The 20,647-nt window shown below is 42.2% G+C and overlaps 1 protein-coding gene across 2 annotated transcripts in view; it reads right to left on the reverse strand.

Annotated features, from left to right (window-relative positions):
- The window catches only part of LOC132158888 (CUB and sushi domain-containing protein 3-like), a 254,569-nt gene that overhangs the window by 125,094 nt on the left and 108,828 nt on the right, over nucleotides 1-20,647 (reverse strand). For both annotated transcript variants that reach the window (XM_059568503.1, XM_059568502.1), the window contains exons 25-28: nucleotides 13,587-13,713; nucleotides 12,153-12,355; nucleotides 3,703-3,894; nucleotides 2,946-3,084 (exon numbers count right to left, since the gene is read on the reverse strand). In XM_059568503.1, the coding sequence (XP_059424486.1) occupies nucleotides 2,946-3,084; nucleotides 3,703-3,894; nucleotides 12,153-12,355; nucleotides 13,587-13,713 (661 nt within the window). The remainder of the gene's footprint in view (nucleotides 1-2,945; nucleotides 3,085-3,702; nucleotides 3,895-12,152; nucleotides 12,356-13,586; nucleotides 13,714-20,647) is intronic.

A 20,647-nucleotide genomic window follows, 5' to 3' on the forward strand; every position in this document is an offset into this window, starting at 1 on the left:
TCTACGCAATTTACTCCTCCCGAAGGATTAGTTCAACAACAATTGAAAATTCTGTCAGCGTGTCATTGCAAATCATTGCACACAAAGGGGGTGACAAAAAAAGCCATCAAAAAGTTTGATTTTAGAAAACTATAGAAGTGGGAATATACTGTAGCACACAGTCATTAAAACTACTTTGATAGCACATACTGTATGGTGTATATTTTAACTTTAATATGGTTCACTACGCGCTGTCGTATAAAAAAACAGCTGTGTGAAGATTTGGAAATAGCATACAGGTTTGAAACTATCAACAATGATAGAAACGTGCCTTTTGGGTGAACTAACCCATTTAATAATGGAATACACTGCAAAAATGATTTCTTATCCAATATTTTCATCTTGTTTTTCAGTACAAATATCGAAACATTCTTAAATTAAGATCCATTTACATGAGAAGAGAAAACTGGGTGGCGCTCTTATTGTTGTCAACAAGCAGACTTGATAAATGTTTATGTTTTCAGTAGGATGTTGCTTGTTTTTCATCTTTGCTGTTTTACAGTAATCACGCATTATTAGCATTTCTTCATTGAAAATTTTTTTTGTCTTATTTAGCATTACAGTTGAGCTTTACATACCCTTTGCAGAATGTACAAAATGTTAATAACAGAAACAAAATAAGAGGGATCATGAAAATTGCATGTTATTTTTTTATTTTATTTAGTACTGTCTTGAATAAGCTATTTCACATAACTGATGTTTATACTATATTTTACAGATGTACATATACTCCACAAGACAAAATAATAACTGAATGAAATGACCCCATAAAAATGACACCATTCAAAAGTGTTCATAACCTTGAATCTTAATATTGTGTGTAATTTCCTGGACGATCCATAACTGTTTTTTATATTTTGTGGTAGTTGTTCATGAGTCCCATGTTGGTTTTGAGCAGTTCAACTGCCTGCTGTTCTTCAGAAAAATCCTCCAGCTCCTGCACACTCTTTGGTTTTCCAGCATCTTCTACATATTTGAACCTTTTCTTCATACAATGCATTGTGTGGCCTTCTTGAGCATCAGCACGTTTTCACCTTTTGTAATAGTAATGCATGAGTGCCTCAATTGTCCTCAGTGTAAAAAGATGGATCTCAAAATCATAGTCACTTTTGGATCATCCAGAAAATTTGAATCAAGGGTATGTTGACTTTTGAATGGGGTAATTTTTATAAATTTAATTATTGTTTTGACTCGTGGAGTATATGTAAACATCTGTTATGTGAAATAGATTATTCAGTACAATACTAAATGAATAAAATACAGTACTAAATAAAAAAAAAATGTCATGTAATTTTCATGATCCCTCTTGTTTTGTTTAAATTAACATTTTGCACATTCTGCAAGGGGTAGATAAACTTATGAGCACAACTGTAAATAAAAATTCTTGAATCTATATATATATATATATATATATATATATATATATATATATATATATATATATATATATATATATATATATACACACACTCAAGAAGGAAAATTACTTAAGAGATTGTTTTCTGAAAAAAAAAAAACAATCTAAATCAAGTAGGTTTATGTTTAAAACAAGAAAAATATCTCAAAATAAAAAAAATAAAAAATTTCAAAGGGAAATCAAGATTATGTTTGATCCCATTTGCAGATTTATTTTCTTATTTTAAGCATAAAATCAAACCCTTAAAAAAAAAAGATTCAGTGTGTTATATAATTTTTAAAAGTACTTTTACATTTTAAATTAAATTACAAATAGAAATATCTAAATATTCTTAAATCAAAATACCTCAGAAGCAAAAAATTTAAGCTAATAAGTCTTGTTTTCTGAAGAAAAAAAACTATATAAGTTTATGCTTAAACATAAAAAATAAAATTCAATTTATTTTGCAGTGTAAAAACGCAAATTGCTTATAAAGTTTGAAGGCTGTGAAATATGAAAGAGAAAATAAGCAACATCCTATTATAAACATGAAAATTGATCAAGTGCTTGTTGACAACATCACAAGCTCCATCCGGTTTCCACCATGTGCCCGGCTGAGGCTGTTAAAACCTGTGCCTGTGATCTTCCTTAAAGACCATTTGGGTCATCTGAGGCAGAAAATGTTTTGAAGAGCCCTTTCTGTATATGTTTCAGGTGGGGGAAATGTTATGAAGTGGAAACATCCGATGTGGGTGGAAAATGCACATAAATGGCACAGCGATGCTTTGGGAAAATGTAGTCAGAAAATGTTGCACTTCACATTAAGTACTGCAAAGAGAGCAGACGGATGTATTAATGTCATTCTGAAGATTATTGTCCCAAGACTGCAATAGTAATGCACCAACAATATGCCATTAATTTGAGAAAATCTGTAAATACTGTAATAATGTCACTTGAAATTACGACATGCATGCCTCGCAGAGAATATCTATCTAGAGATATCTTTTTCCAATTACTACACTGATAAAACACAATTCTAAGTCATATGTTAATTTGAAATTAATTGAGTGTTTTGTGCACAGATCAGTCTGATATGTCAATATCATATTCTAATTTACAGTCTAAGATGGAACCAGCTATGGGTCAGTGACGTGACACTCATTTTATATGTTCAGATGTAACATTTTATTCAAAGAAAGATTAAAAATGCAAATCACGCTGGAAATTACTTGAAAACATTTCTTCTATGATTAACCTTTTCAAAAATTAAGTTTGATGTTTTTTGAAATATAAAATAAAAAATATAACTAAAACAAATATAAATATCAAATCAAATCTAATTCAAGATATTAATAAAAAACTATAAAAGCATCTCAATGATAGTTACACCACTTTTTAGAGTCGTTAATAAAGTTTCTTCAATTTTTGCAGAGGGATAACAACAAATTCTGTTAACAAAAATCTTCCTGTTTTCAGAATGACATTTAGTCCTTCAAGTAGACGATCTTACCTGATAAATGCCAAGGAAATTACATAATCAGGGTGAACTGTGATGAACCAATCGCAGTCCTTGCTGTGTGGGTACGGATGGGGGAAATTCGGTGACAGAATGAATCCAGATGAGCCTGTAATGTTTCCACCACAAGGAGCTGGAAGAGATTATTATTATTATTATTATTTTTTGTTAGAGTTAATAAAGTATATGACATTTTTCCTCCCAGTAGAGCGCGAGCACTGCTGCTTTATCTCAAAATGTCTAGATATCACATGCGTAAATAACCATGTTGGCTAATATCTCATTCAATGAATAGCTATGATTAAAATTCAAAGCGCATAATTAATATTCATGAGCAAAGCTGATAAGTTCCCACCCCCCACCGTTTAAATCATTCCTAAGCTCCTGCTCTGCCTTTAAACCCGACTGACCTTTAAAATGCCTAAATGTGACTCAAACTTAAAGGCAGTTGAAAGAAAATAGGTTTCACAGACTTCTGGTATCCAGGAAATAAATGCAGTTTCCTAGAAGCATTTATCATGGGAAGTCTTTACCCCAGTTTCCCACAACCCAGAAGTTTAAGCGCTGACTGGGCATGTGATCAGAAATTTCCATCAAAGAGATTTATTATTCCAGGCCTTTTATAAAGGGTGATTCAAGTAATTTCGGCTAGTTATTTTAGACCTTTCGTCAGAGCTGACAAGTGTGAAATGAGAGGCCGCCGTATTTTACAGGCCTCAGACGGCATCGCTGCAATTTGAATAAATCTCACCGATACATGTAGGAGGGCTGGGCTGCCAGTAGAATCTGTTGTCCACCTGAATGCAGGTGATCCTGGGCTCGCCTTGCAGATCGTAGCCCGGATCACACGTGAAGGTCACCGTGTCACCAGGCTCTTTGCCCTCTCCGCTGCGGCTGCCGTTCATGGGCGTCCCCGGGTCCCTGCAGGCGGTCGCCACTGAACCTGCAAAATGGGAACGGTGACCAGCTGTGCTCACTTTTCACTTACCAGGATATCTCCACAGGAGGTAGCATTTCCCGCTCGGAAATGAGGTTGTGTGGCCTCAGTAGTGATCAATGGCTCACTGAGAGCTCGGCTGAGCTGAACACTGTCTAACACGGGTGTGGAATAAGACTGAGCTACTGTACTGCAAAATCACTTGCTAATAGTTGCAGGGATCTTTAAAGCCTCTTTATGTATTTATTTTGAATAGGCTTTTACTTTCTTCAGGCAGAGGAAGCATTATTCTGGCCAAGCACCTTTTTAGGCAATTACATTCAAAGTGTCTCATGCAAAAAGTAAAATGCAGTAAACACACACACACACACACACACACATATATACACACACACACACATATACATATATATATATATATATATACATATATATATATATATACATATATATATATATATATATGTGGCGAGTGGGGCGGGGCCGAGGGACGTGGGAACACGAGTGAGGCCGGCAGTGATTGGGCAAATCAGTGGCACCTGCGGCCCACCGCCGGTCTCGAGTCCCACGTAGGAGATGGAAGGATATAAAACTGGAGCGACGACAGTGAAGGACGAGAGAGGACCAGGCCTGGGCTTTTAGTTGTGTTTTGGTTTTATTTGCGCGCACCAGTCGTCCGTGAGGGGCTGGTGCGCTGTTTTGTGTTTGTTTTGTAATTAAAGTTTCATTTTGATTGTCCACCGGTTCCCGCCTCCTTCTTCCCGATGATTAGCAAGGGTTAAGTCATTACAGTGGTGCCGAAACCCGGGAGAAGGAGGGACGCGCTGCTGAAGATCCCTCGCCGCTGTGGTGAATCCGCGGTGCCATCGAGCAGACGAGGAGGATGCCACCATGGACGCTCGAGGCGGTGGACTGGAGCGAGTTGCCGGGGACGGGTGAGCTCGCTGCCGACCGCCCACGATAGGGAGGGGCGGCTGCTTCCGTGAGGGAGCGGAGGAGTCGGCGCCGTTCGCCAGGGGGCCGGAGCCTGCTGCCTCCGTGAAGGTATCCGGAGGAGCAGGGAACGGGGGACTCCTGCCGGCTGCCCAAAACCGGAGGAGCCGTCGCCGTCCACCGGGCGGCGGAGGGGTGTTGTGCCGTCCGCCGAGGGCCGTCCAGTGCCACCGCCAGGCACCGCGGAGGAGATCGCCCAGCCGGTGGAGGGCCGAGCAGCAGTGCGTCTGGGAACCGTAATTTTTTTTTTCTCTCTCTCCCCTCTCTCGTCTCTGTCGCTCCTCCTTCCATATCCTTTTCTCTCGCCTCTTCTGTCCTACCCCCAGGTTCCCGCAGGTTCCCGTGAGCGGTCCCCCCCGGAGGGAAGGGGGGGGGTGAGTAGAGCGCAGTCTCGTGGGTACCCCCCGGCCTGCGAGGGGCGATGGGGGTATGTGGCGAGTGGGGCGGGGCCGAGGGACGTGGGAACACGAGTGAGGCCGGCAGTGATTGGGCAAATCAGTGGCACCTGCGGCCCGCCGCCGGTCTCGAGTCCCACGTAGGAGATGGAAGGATATAAAACTGGAGCGACGACAGTGAAGGACGAGAGAGGACCAGGCCTGGGCTTTTAGTTGTGTTTTGGTTTTTATTTGCGCGCACCAGTCGTCCGTGAGGGGCTGGTGCGCTGTTCCCTTTCGAGAGTACTCTCGTACTGCGTAAGCTAGCTTACGCTATGGGAAAAGGTCCCCTTTTCTCGAGAATATGAAGCCAAAAATTATCCTTAATTTTTAAATAATGTAAAACGCAGTGCTGCAGCACAGCAGACCTAAGCGAAGCGGCTCGCGCGCTTATTGGCTGTGCTGTGGCAACTGCAGCAACCTATGGTGAGGCGGCGGAGAGGAACGAACCAATGGGGACGCTTCGCGCCCATTGGACGTCAGAGCGCGCCAAAATAGGCGTGGCGGGAACTATATAAGCCACCGCTTCGCCATAGGGATCAGATTTCATCTCCTTCAGCGATCTCACCTGCACTTCGCTGTCTTCTCCGGAGAAGCCTCTACACGGCGTCGAAAAGCCTCTCAGCGGGATAGCACTGCAACGCAGATCTGAGGACGTCGGCTCGTGCTTCATCTCGACGCCGCCTTCAGCACTCGCTTCCTGCTGCGCCATCCGGCGTGACTATATCCTTTATAAAGCTAGTGTGTTTGCCGCTGCATCACACTTTTTTCTCCAAAATTTGAGGCGTTGTTTCAAATGCCTCGGGCCTGCGCTTCCTGCCGAGGCCCTCTGCCCAGCGAGGACCGCCACATCCTCTGTGTCTCCTGCCTGGGCCGCGAGCATGCTGAGAACGCACTCTCCAAGGGCGGCTGCCCTGAGTGCGACAACATGGCTATATCGACCCTGCGGGCTCGATTAGCTTAAAAACCAGCCACGATGCTCCACCCGCTCCGCCTCTTCTCTCTCAAGTGCCGCGTAAGAAACGCCGCGATCAGAGAATGCCTGAGCACACTGCTACACGCGAGCTCACGCCGGAACACTCCCCGCGTGCCTCGCCCGCTCTCTCTCCTTCGCCTGTCCTCTTCGTGGACGAGCAGCACCAGTCTCTGCTCACCGGCGCCCCCGTCTCCTTCGGAGCGCCTGAGGCGGAAGAGGACAGACACGACAGCCTTTCTCTCGCCGCGTCCAGTAGTGAGGAATGGTCGGGCTCCATTGCGGACCCCCCCCCCCCTACAGCCCCCAGCTGCACCGGACAACGCGCTGATATCGACGCGGAGCTTACTCGCGTGCTTACAAGGGCTGTCAGCGACCTTCAGCTCGACTGGTCTCCTCCAGACGAGCCCGCTAAAAGCAGGCTGGACGAATGGTTCTTGCAGGGGCGCCCTTCGGCCCCTCCGCAAAGAAACGCCCCCTTCTTCCCGGAAGTTCACGATGAACTCACGAAGTCGTGGAAAGCCCCATTCTCCGCACGCTTGAAAACTTCTGTCTCGTCAGCGCTCTCCTCTGTCGACGGCGCCCGAGACCATGGTTACGAGAGCCTCCCCCCTCTCGAGGAGGCAATTGCTGCACACCTCTGCCCGCCCTCAGCCGCAGGATGGCGGTCGAAGCCTGTGCATCCATCCACACCGTGCCGCACCACCTCAGCTCTCACTGGCCGAGCATACACCTCCGCTGGTCAAGCTGCTTCGGCTCTAAACACCATGGCTGTGCTGCAGGTTTTTCAGGCCAGACTTCTCCGTAACCTGGACGAGTCTGCCCCAGATACCTATGACTTTAAAGATCTCCGCAGCGCTACTGATCTAGCCCTGCGTGCGACAAAGACCACAGCACAAGCGATCGGCCGAAGCATGGCAAGCCTCGCTGTTTTAGAACGACACCTCTGGCTCACGCTCACGGAGATGAAAGACGCCGACAAATCCGCCTTTCTTGACTCTCCTATCTCGCCTTCCGGCCTCTTTGGCCAGTCGGTTAAGGGTTTCGCTGAACGCTTCACTGAGGCTCAGAAGACGTCACAAGTGATGAGACACTTCCTGCCGAAACGCTCTAGCTCTGCTGCGGGACGCCGTAGAAATGCGCCGCCCCCTCAGACCTCGAAGCCATTGCAGCCAGACTTACAGTCTCGCCCAGCGACCAAAACCCAGCACCGCTCTCGCTCTACGAGCCGCAAACCGCCAGAGAGACGGGGACCTCGGCCCAGGATTGTGCTGAACCCCGAGCCTCCGAAGCCCTCCTGACCTTCGTGCTGAAAAGACCGTGGTTAAGTCCCGCTGCGGCCGGACCACCACACAAGAAACCTCACATACTTCCTCCAATCCCCTCACTAAAGGCGGTCGGAGATGTCTATACTGCAGTAAACGAGCCTGTTACAATGCACGCACGCCTGCACACAAACGCTGTTTTCACGGCGACCTCAATAAAGCACAAAAAGAGCTTTTTCTATGTAGGCAGTGTGCCCACTACACAGTACGCACCCGTACATGTATACACACTCCCCCAAGTGTCACAAAAACACACTCGGGTCCCCTTTCATGCCCACCTTCCCGCTCGCGCCGGAGGTGCTCTAAATGTAGCGCGCGTGCCCACTTCTCAGTGCGCAACCCTACAAATAAGCGCTGTCACCACAGTGTCCCAAGCACAGCATACTCGAGCTACTGGTCCCCTCATAACAGGCGGCCAGTGCCCGAAGCACATTCAACCCATAGCCGCATGAGCCGCTGCATGGCAGGCCATCCCCGGCATATCAAATTTGGTTTTGAATATAATAAAACGATGTTACTCGCTCCAATTCGCTCGCAGACCGCTGCGCTTTCGCGCCGTGGTCGAAACGAAAGTGAAAAGCGAAATGACACACGTCCTTCGCGCCGAACTGATAAACCTTCTTGCAAAAGGGGCGATAGAAACTGTCCCCCCTGCGCAGCGCGAGTCAGGCTTTTACAGCCGCTACTTCCTCGTACCAAAAAAGGATGGCGGTCTCAGACCCATCCTAGATCTCAGACGTTTGAACAAAGCGCTTATGGCGCGATCGTTCAAAATGTTAACTACCAAACAAATACTCGCGCAAATTCGCCCGAGGGATTGGTTTTTCTCAGTGGATCTGAAAGACGCTTACTTTCACATTCAAATAGCACCTCATCACAAGCCATTCTTGAGATTCGCCTTCGAGGGGCAGACTTATCAGTACATGGTTCTTCCATTCGGCCTCTCCGTAGCGCCCCGTACGTTTACACGGTGCATGGATGCCGCTCTCGCACCCCTGAGAATGCGGGGAGTGCGAGTATTGAACTACCTCGACGACTGGCTAGTTTTAGCCCATTCCGAGGAACTACTGACGACACACAGATCCTGGATCCTCAGCCATTTAGAATGCCTGGGTCTCACGATCAACACTGTCAAGAGCGCTCTGTCTCCCAGCCAGAGGATTTCCTTTTTGGGGATAGACATAGACTCTGTGACGTGTACAGCGCGTCTGACGTCACAGCGCGCTCTCACTATTCAGCATCTAGCCGTGTCGTTCAAAGCCGGGTCTCTTTACGCGCTCAAACGATTTCAAGAAATGCTAGGTCTGATGGCATCAGCCTCTGCGGTTTTCAAACTGGGCCTGCTGCGCATGCGCCCACTACAACGCTGGCTGAGAGACCGTGTTCCAGCGCGCGCCTGGATTTCCGGCCGCGCGCGCATCAAGGTGACCCACGGCTGCATCACAGCTCTGGCCCCTTGGAAAATAGCCAACTGGTATCAGTTAGGCGTAAGCACGGGCGCTGTCTCGAAATGGAAAGTAGTCTCGACAGATGCATCCAACCTCGGTTGGGGCGCCCTGTACGAGGGCAGGTCTGCCTCCGGCCTCTGGTCGAGCCCGGAGCGACTGTTACACATAAACTGTCTGGAGATGATAGCGGTCGAACTATCCCTGAAAGCTTTCCTCCCATTTTTAAAGGGCCACCACGTTCTGGTCAGATCAGACAGCATGTCAGTGGTGGCCTACATAAATCGCCAGGGTGGTGTCAGGTCAAAAACCTTGCACACCCTGACCGAACGTCTTCTGACATGGGCACATTACATAAAGGCAGCGCATGTACCTGGCATCCTGAACCGGGGCCCGGACATGCTTTCCAGGGCGAATGTTCCCCCTGGGGAGTGGTCTCTTCACCCACAAACGGTTCAGTTGATGTGGAGCATCTTCGGCAGGGCAGAGGTCGACCTCTTCGCCTCAGAAGACAACGCTCATTGCCCAATATATTTTTCAAAGAGCAGGGACGCGCTGGCCCTCGATTGGCCCAGACGCCCGCTTTATGCCTTCCCACCGGTCGCGATGCTACCGCAGGTCATCAATCGGGTCAGGAAGAGCAGATGTGCTATGCTGCTAGTAGCCCCACTCTGGACGACCCAACCTTGGTTCTCCGAGCTGATGCAGCTGTCCAGTACAGCCCCATGGCCAATACCGCTGCAGAAAGATCTCCTCACGCAGCTGAAGTGCGCGCTCTGGCATCCCCACCCCGAACTTTGGGCCCTTCATGTATGGCCCCTCAACGGGTACCCGGGAACCTCCCTGAGGGAGTGTTAAAGACCATTACGGAAGCCAGAGCGCCCTCAACCAGGCGCCTTTACGCGCAGAAATGGTCAGTGTTCTCCACCTGGTGCGGGACACGGAACCTAGACCCTCACTTATGTGACGTGACGGAGATACTCTCCTTCCTACAGGAGCGTTTAGATGCGGGCAGATCCCCGTCTACGCTCAAAGTGTATGTGGCAGCCATTGCAGCTTCTCATGCTCCGGTGGCCGGCCTATCACTGGGAAAAAACGAACTGGTCATTCGTTTCCTTAAGGGAGCTCGTCGGATGAACCCTCCCCGACCCCCTTCAATCCCTTCCTGGGACCTGTCTACGGTCCTAGAGGCCTTAAAGGGCCCCCCTTTTGAACCGCTTCAGTCTGTCGATATGAAGCTTCTTTCGTTCAGAGTCATTCCAGAGTCATTCTCAGACCAAGACACGGCTATGTCCCCAAGGTGCTCTCAACACCGTTCAGAGCACAGGTCATCTCGCTGTCAGCCCTTTCCTCGCAAAGCGACGAAAGCAACGCGAGCTTCATCTACCCCATCAGGGCTCTCAAAACCTATATTGCGTGCTCCGCCTCATTCAGGAGGTCGGACCAGCTCTTCATATGCTTTGGTGGGCGCACCCGAGGTCTCGCCACCACGAAGCAGAGCCTATCGCGATGGATAGTAGACACTATCTCGCTGGCTTACAAATCTAAAGGCCTTCACTGCCCGTTCGGCATCAGAGCCCATTCCACCCAAGGTATGGCCTCGTCATGGGCGTGGTCCTGCGGGATACCACTGGATGATATCTGTGCGGCGGCAGGCTGGGCCTCTCCGTCCACATTTATTAGATTCTATAATCTGCAAGTCCCTGCCCTGCAGGCTAGGGTACTTTCTATATAGACGTGCTAAGCCTTATCACGTCCCCCTTTTTTCGTTCCCTATATAAAGCTCACTAAGGTTGGCTGTTGGGACTGGGATTTCTCCTGCTATAAAGCCCCGGGCTCTCGCCTCGGGCTGTGACAGGTCGAAGTTCCCGAGCACGCACGGCGTTTTACATTGTGTTCCCATAGTGTAAGCTAGCTTACGCAGTACGAGAGTACTCTCGAAAGGGAACGTACTCGGTTACTACCGTAACCTCGGTTCCCTGAGATGAGGGAACGAGTACTGCGTAACCTGCCGTGCTATGTGCTCGGACCGGGTGATCGCTTCAGTCGATTTAAAACCTGATCCCTATGGCGAAGCGGTGGCTTATATAGTTCCAGCCACGCCTATTTTGGCGCGCTCTGACGTCCAATGGGCGCGAAGCGTCCCCATTGGTTCGTTCCTCTCCGCCGCCTCACCATAGGTTGCTGCAGTTGCCACAGCACAGCCAATAAGCGCGCGAGCCGCTTCGCTTAGGTCTGCTGTGCTGCAGCACTGCGTTTTACATTATTTAAAAATTAAGGATAATTTTTGGCTTCATATTCTCGAGAAAAGGGGACCTTTTCCCATAGCGTAAGCTAGCTTACGCAGTACTCGTTCCCTCATCTCAGGGAACCAAGGTTACGTTAGTAACCGAGTACGTTTTGTGTTTGTTTTGTAATTAAAGTTTCATTTTGATTGTCCGCCGGTTCCCGCCTCCTTCTTCCCGATGATTAGCAAGGGTTAAGTCATTACAATATATATATATTTATTTATATATATATATATATATATATATATATATATATATATATATATATATATATATATATATATATATATATATGTATATATATATATATATATATATATATATATATATATATATATATATATATATATATATGTATATATATATACACATATACATATATATGTATGTATATATATATATATATAAATTAATGCATCTTAGCTGCACAGTTTTTCCCTAAATGAACAAGGAATATACACAACCATTCAAAAGTCTGGGAGCATTTAATTTCATTCAGTATGTTATTTTTATTTAATCTATTTTTACACAAACGAATCAAAGTTTTGAATTGATTCATTGGAATTACGTGTTTAGAGTGATTCCTGAAAGATGAATCAAACTCTAATTTCCAGCACGGGCAGCTATAATAAGTACACATCATTACTGTGATATAAAATTAATAGTTTGAAAATTATGGAACATTTATTCATGCCATCCACTTCTACTAAAAATGTTTCACTAATCATCTAAAAGGCTTCATTACTGTAGCTAATTTAATCTTACTTGATACTAGAACTGTGTACTTGCTTGAGAAAAGTACTTACTTGAGAAGTCAATGGCGAATCCAGATTTGCTAATGTAAAAGTCTGTCTCGAACTGGATGGTGACCACGTTGAGAGTGCTGTGGATGCCATCAGGCAACAGCGAACCACTCACTTCCTTCAGAGCCATCTCGTTTTCCGGACGCCCGTCCCAAACCTTCATGATATCGTGCGATGCCTCCGTGTCAAAAGCCAAGAACTGCAGACTAAAAAAGACATTTAATTTAAAACCTGATTTACACTGCAATTACTACAATTCCCATTTACCAATAATTAGTTAACATTTCACAACATCTGCCATGATGTTTTGAAGAATGTTGGTGACCAAACAGTTGCTGGTCCACATTGACTTCCGTAGTAGTTTTTATTTATTTCTTTTTATTTTACATACTATGGAAGTCAATGGGGACCGGCAACTGTTTGGTCATCAACATTCGTCAAAATATTTTCTTTTATATTCAACGGAAGAACAGAACTTTTAAAGCACATAAATACATTTAAAAGTTGTTGAAAACTGTTAATACTGTAAATAAATGGTGAACATTTATTAAAAAAAGCAACAAAATCAATATGCCACATGATTCTTCATATCGAGTTCTGAAATAAATTGTTTAAAAGAAGTAATTTTAGGGCATTTAGTTTTAATTGATAATTTTATAGAGACATTTTAGTATTATGTATATAGTAGTATGTATTAATATTTTTAATTGGCCTTTATTTTATCTTAGGTTTTCATCCTAATTTTTGTAAATGTCCTTTTGAGTTTTGACATTTTTATTTTTATTCATATATTAAAAATTTTAATTTTAGTCATTTCTGTACTTCAGCAGACAATATTTCTGATGCTGTCAAGCTACAAAAAAGCATCATTAAAGAAACTAATATGGTAGTTTGAAAATGTTATTATTCTGATGATTGGCTAATGCTAGTATGGCAAAAAAAAAGAAAAAAAAAGAAAATTGACACACTTTACCTTTATTGGACCTGAGCTAATATGAACTAACAACTAACAGTTGTGTTTGTATTTACTGCAGTATTAACTAATGTTAATGCATTGACTAACATGAACAAATGGGACTGTAATTTAAAGTGTTACCAATAATGATTTAAAGCAGTCTTTCAATTATTTATTTACTGAGAAAGCTTGTCAAGCTTGTAAACAGGTCAAAGACCTCAATCATAATCAAATAAGATGACATTTTCCAGCATGTAGAGGTAGATAAACTTCACTTGAGGTCAGAGTCAATGCAATCTGTTTAACATTAATAAGCTTGACTCTCTCCTGTGCAATTCCTCAAATGAAGGCTCTCTAAATACTCATTATGGCTTTCAGCAATCTGTGCTTCAATATCACCAAGACACTGGCAGTATGCATCAGGCAAAATATTAATTAATCTTTCGCCAGTGACTTAATGAGCTGCGTTAATAATCAGTCACCTGACAGTGTTGCCGGAGTCCACCTCGATGGCCCATGTGCAGCGGAGGTTGTTGTCATACGGAAACGGGTATCCGGGAGACAGTATCCGTCCGGATGACTCACCTTTAAAACTTCCCCCACACTCCGCTACAATAGATCAAAACAAGAAGTTATTGCGCTGTCACCTCCCACCCAGGAAGATGATGTATTCAGTCAGAGCTTGCTTTCTGCTGTTAATGATGAGCTCTGCGGAGACTCGAGCCGCTGCTGGATCAGACATGACCACTCCGCCCCCTCGCCGTCCCAACGTGGCCGTGCAACAATGGGCCGTAATTATGCATGCACAAGATGCCACTTTTAACTACGTTGCTTGTGCATGTCATTAATTAAACGTTAAAACTCTGTCCACGTTATTTATGAGCTCGGCCTTGCATGAAAAGCTGTGGACCGCTGCATATATCACAAAAATAAAGGAAGTATTATCATATTCATTACGGCGGTCTGAGACACAATATATGCACTACATCACTCATTAAAGCACTTGTTTCTGTAGCGCATTATGGATTAGCATGAGCAACCGCTCTTCTCATAAGCGAACAGGTTTCCTCATGACAAAGAAACTAGTGTCATTACAATGGTAATGTAATGAACGCAGAGAAGTCCCAGACAAACACTCGAGAAAAAGACAGCCGCCCCTAAAGATTATTATGTCTGACATATTTTCAATGGCCCCTTTAGAGCTGGAGTGCGTGTTTCTCTCTCTTTTTTAATACTTTCATAAATTCAAGTTCAATATGCAGAGACAACCAAGTAGACCATTCTTAAGCTGATTCCCCTGAATAGTGTAAACACAAAATCAAAACAGTGCTCTTTTTACTTGAGCACTATTAGAGTAAAGCAACACTTTGAATCAACCAATCGCGTGAGATTAGGGCAGGACTTTGCATTTGTTCAACCTATGGAAAAGCAGGCGGAGGGTTTGGGAAACCTGTTAGTGAACAGTCAATATTTTTGCAATTCCTTTAGTTTGTGTAACTGTGTTATTTTAAATGAAATGTGAAATGGTGAAACTGGTTAATAGCACATAAAAAAGCAGATATTTTGAATAATTCTTGTAATCAAACAGTTGATTTTGTGTTCAACATAAGAAACTCAGGTTTGGAACAATATCTTGGGGTGAACTAGAAATATCATTTACCTCTAAATTCTACATATTAGCAAATTTGGTAAAAGTACAACAAACGTGTACATACACTATTAGTACTTTTTGAAAGAGTTCATCCCAATTACATGTTTTGTACATTTGTATATGATATTATGTGTAAAAAAATGCATCTTGAAAAAAAAAATCATGTATACTAATTTGTCAGCGATCCACATAAAACAATAACCAGGTTGTGACACTACATAGCATTACCAATGAAGCCTGAATAATGCATGTAAAATAATGCAGCATGAAAGTCCACAAAGTCTTTGTTATGATATTATGATTACTATATGTGGTTCAAACATGCATGACAAGTGACCTCTAACCCAGAGTATGAGCAAAAGTAACAGCAATACAGGACACCCTAGCACACCTTATCAACCACCAAGCCACATCTTAGCAATCACTTAAGCAACTTAAAACCCCTTAATAGAACCCCTTAGCAACCACTCCTAAACCCCTTGCATTATATAGTCAAATTGTGCATGCTGGAAATACTACTTTATTTTTACCCATACAACAATAAGGTCTCTAAAAACCCAGACAGAATGATTAAAAAAATCAATCTTGACAGAAATAACAGCAGAAAGTGATGTGTATGATGAACAGCTACCTGCTTAATTAAGGAAAAATACCAGAACCTAGATAATGTATATTTTATACTGCATTTTATAATTGCATGTGATCTGTTTTGTGGACAAGGAAAATAGCTTAATAAAGTGAGGCATTTATCAGCTAGCTTTGCATGAAATATTTAGCACAGCCTCAGTGTGCACCATTTTGATGTCTAAATTCCCAAGGTGTTGTCATAAGAGCAAGCAGACCCCCGAGGCAAGCTTCCAGCATCTGCTCACCGGATAACGTCTAGAGAAGAGATAGCATGGCTACTTCATCCTGACTGCTCTATTCTTCATCAGTTTCATCATACAAAAGGCAAGTACATGCTGGACTCATTAATATTGATGACTGTATGAGACCAATCAACTTACGTGAAGTTCTTTTATCGTTTGCATGGGATTGAAGCATTTTGAGGCTGAGATTATTTTTCTTTGATCTACGTGTGCTGACTACATAGGCAGCTACTTTCTAAGGGGGGCTTCTTTAGTTTCTCTTTTTTTTGTTTCCAAATCAAGTTAGTTCAGTTCTAGTTTAGAACTAGTTTAGTTCAATTTCACTAAAGACAATTCCCTTTTGAAAAAAAAATTATATATACATACATATATATATATATATAGAGAGAGAGAGAGAGAGAGAGAGAGAGTTGTGAGTTTAAATCACAGAATTCTGACTTTTTTAATAATTCTGAGTTTAAATCACAGAATTCTGACTTAAGATTCAAAATCAATATATACAATTCTGTAATATAAATAAAAAAAATAAAACAATATAAATATTCACAATTCTGAAGACTTCTCTCATTGTTGGATATAAACTTGAAATGGCTAGTTATAAAGTGCAATTCTTAAGGAAAAAAGTAAGCTCACAATTCTGACTATTTTTTTTTATAATTGCAAGTTTATATCTCAAAATTCTGACTTTGTAACTTGTAACTGTGTTATAAACTCAGAATTGCAAGTACTTGCATTTCTGAGAAAAAAAAGCAACAAGGTTTATATTTCAAGCAGGGCTTGAAAACGAAAAGAAAATTCAATCGGTTCACTCCGAGCAGAATCAATATTTTAACTTTTCTGTTCCTGCGTTCCTCTGAATCATTACCGTTCCGAAACCGGTTTGGGTTGAAAAAATACCGGTTAATAACGTTATTTTTTCAAAACAATATTAAGTGTATATAATTTGCCTAATAATAATGTAACGCGCGTCGTTTCTATATGCAGGCTTTACAGTTCTTACTGTGCGTTAGCTCGTTGGCTTTGTTGGAAGGAGGACACCGACAGGGAGCTCGGCAGATCATAACACTTTTATTAAACATGAAGAGATGAACATCGGGAATTAGCCACATCTGATTACACAGTGTGCATCTCTCTCTCTCTCTCTCTCTCTCTCTCTACCTATCATAGCGCAGACTATTCTCTCCCGCGATTCTAATCTAAATTCTAATCTTATTTAAAGTTATAGAACATTAATTTTAACCTTAAATTTCACTCCCTACAATAATAGTAATGTAATAATAATAAAGTACAGCGTTTTATTTACTCTAAAAGAATGTTAAAATAGAGATCTAACGTTAGTCAATTTAACCCGCTGTGGTTAGTCATCTTTTCTAGATTTTGGCCAAATACAGGCTAGCTACTAAAAAGACATCTAAGTTTTTTTTTTTTAAGATATTTAAAAATATTTGCTGCATTGTAAAAAAAAAAAAAAAAAAAAAAAAAAAAAAAAAAAAAAAGGATGAAAGATTGCGTTTTGAAAGGAAAAAAAACTAAAGTTGCGACATTGCATTTTATTAGCCCTATTACTTTACGAATTAATGAAGGCTAAAATGCCTGTAGTCTAAAGAAAAAATGTTTACAAACATTATAAAAACAGTTATTAGTTTCTCTCGAAAACAAAACAAGTTTAGGCTATAAAAACGTCAATTCAAAAACAAATTAATTTAAGCTGAAGCTGATGTCTGCATCTTCTCATCCGGCATGGATCCAAATGTTTCCATGTTCCCGACGTATCTGGATGCTAAAATATTATTTATTATATAGTGTTTGTACTTCTACATAAAACATCATCCTTCAAATCGGCTTTATCAGCACAGTGAGGCAAGTTCACTCTGAACGCAACATGTTATATAACAGAGCAGTCTAACTTTTTATTTGTTTTCTTTAATAAAGCAAAATGATGTTGTGTCAGTGCGATGGTCATACCAAAGCTGATTGGTTATATAAAAGCAAGAAATTATTCAAAGCTTCAGCTTTTGCAAAATAATTATAACTGTAAAGCTTTTGCAAAATAAAGAAAACTTCTCTCTGCTGTTTCGTTTTCCTTTCCGAAAACTTTGGAACATGTCACAATGAACCATAATTTAGCACACTTTTTCATTTCGTTAATCTGTCAATATGGTTTAAGTGAAATATATTTAGTGTAGGCTCTATGCCTATATTCCTTTTTATGTAAGCCTATAGGGGTTCTTTTTCAGTTTTCTCCATTCACAGAAGCACTGCAGGTGCGTGTGATCTCACATATCCTCAGATAAACTCTAAGGGCGGTGTATTGCAATTGCGACTTGCCTATGATGAGTTCACAGCTGAGCGGTGTAGCGACTGGGTGAAGGATTGGCAGGAAGCAAGTGCGAGATTAATGAGATTTAATGAAGACAATGAGACAATAGAAAACTGAGACACAAATAACGCTGGGAGAAATGCACAGTCCAAGATGGTGGTGAGGAATGAGGAATCCGGAAGGCGGAGGTGAGTTGGCAGCAGGAGAGGGTGACACAGGAACTGCGAGGAAGCGAGCCGAAGGTAAGTGGTGTTGCTTGGTGGTGGGTTGCGTAGAGTGGACGGGGTTCCGGGGAGACAGGGACATCCAACGCAGAAACACACAAGAAAGCAAGGCATAGGTTACAAACATGAAACAACGCTCTCACGAACACAAGACGCTAGACAAGCCAATATATAGGGATGAGTAATGAGTGACAGCTGTTGCTGATGACAATTAACGGAGACGCCCACAAACTAATCAGTGCTGATGCGTAACACACAGACTTCACCCACAAAGTGCAAAACCCAGAGATCACGGTTTACCAACCGTGACAAGCGGACATTTCACTCGCTGGCTTCAGTGTCACATTTGCATATGCCTTACTTCTGGAATTCATGATTCATTGACAGCAAATTTCAATTAAATGGAACGATAAAATAACGTTATTAACCGGTTAATGGCCATTTCAAAATTTCGATTCTGTTCGGAACTATAAAATTTGATTTCGTTTCTGTTTCTGGTTCTGTTCCTGTCAAAATTTCGTTCGTTTCCGGTTTTCGTTTTCGTTCAGAGCCCTGATTTCAAGTTAATGTAGCATAAATTTAAATTCAATTTACTTTAGTTTATATCTTACAAAACTATCAGTACAACTCACATTTGTGGGTTTATACCACAAAATTCTGAGAAAAAACAAATCAGAATTATGAGAAAAGTCCCAAAAAAACATTTTCATTGATTTATTTATTTTTTTATTCAGTGGAGGAAACAAGCTTCCATAGTTCACACTGTCTAATAAATAAATAATAATTTCAAGATCTGATATGGTTTCAGATGGGCAATACTAATATGCACAACCTGTGTATTGTTGTATATTTGGGTAACTGACAAATAATATGCATTTTTATCAACATATAATAAAAAAGTTATACATAAGAAAAATATGTTTTTATGTGCTATATCTGGTTTTAACTTTTTGTAGTTAAGGGTATAAATAATCCATGTGGTCTCAATTAATTTGGGGTCATAAAAACAGCATGCTGGATAATTAAGAATTTATACAAGAATAAAGTCATGTCAACTGAGGGTAGATCAGCCCATGCAGCTTAATGATTATAAAAGTACCAAAAACTTGCAGAGAAATCTAGTGGAAGAGTTGTAAACAGTAATTTAATGCGATTAACAGGTTGAGAAGTTAGAGCTTCTCAGATGTCTACAATCATGCAGCTGGTGGCCGAATCGCCACCCTGGACAACATCCCATTCTGGGAAGCAGCAAACAGCATGCAAAACACAACATATGCTGGTCTTTTCAACATGGTAATTATAAATATTCACTCTCCAAATTTGTATGTACTCAAAAAACATTTTCCCCTTGAGTATTTCATGTTTGCACTGTATAAATCTCAAGGCTTCGCGAGCAAGAGATTATCTAGTCATTAACAGTACAAGCTCTTACAAGCACATTGAGCTCAGGATTTGAGCAATGAACCAATCTCTGATTAACAATGCAAATGAATACTTGAACAGCAAAATACAAACAACCAGTAAACATCAAAGACTGTATTGTTTTGCAGTTCTCGACTGACCAAATAATCACACGACACTAAGATGAATTTGTGCATGTTAACAGTCAACAAGAAATCAATGTTGCAACCAACATGCTTAATAAACTTTCCTTTTCCAGAATTAATTTACTCCAAATGAAAAATAACTTGATAAAGCTCTGAAATTACTTTGCATTTACAACCTACATCTTGAATTTCGTGAAAAAAATATTGGAATTGCTCAGTTTCTTCTTCTCCAAAGTGATTCACATTTTTGAGGGCCTAAACATGCTCGAAAACTCTTTGCACACACACTAGAAGTGGCAAAAATATACATCTGATATGGGTTTCAGAAGTGGGTATGGCAAAATGGCCATGTATTTTCAGGCGTTGCTGGCAACAGGAAGCTCTAACAAGCTCCTCCTAGAGATTTAATGACATCAACATTATATCTGGTCAGTCTACTCTAAAGGCCTTTGCGATGTTAAATTGCGAAAGTCTTGAGTCTTCATTAAAAGGGTGTGTCCTTGGCAGCCTGACAAAGTTTGATGTTTCACCACGGGCATAGAAGTTGTTGTAACTCAGACATACAATATCGGATCTGCCGCAAATTTCACACATTCAATAAGAGTCCTGGCCTGAATTCATCTAAGTGCCAATATTCTGTTACCAGCATAGCGCCACATGTTGGCAACAGGAAATGTCATGTCTTACACCAACTCAAACATACAGTACCATGTTCAATCTGCACCACACTTTCTATGTTTGATAAATGTCCTGGCCTGAAGACGTTTACATGCCAATATTCAGTTATAGTCATAGCGCCACCAGCTGGCAGCACAAGGGGTTGGCACATTTAAATGACTTCGGCATTTTCCTCCTATATTTACCACTTTAAATGCATATTGCTCACCGTTCATTGGGGCCCTTTCAACACTGCTTGCAGCTTTAATTTAATT

This window comes from Carassius carassius, chromosome 15 (assembly GCF_963082965.1).
Source record: "Carassius carassius chromosome 15, fCarCar2.1, whole genome shotgun sequence".
NCBI classification, from domain to species: Eukaryota; Metazoa; Chordata; class Actinopteri; order Cypriniformes; family Cyprinidae; genus Carassius; species Carassius carassius.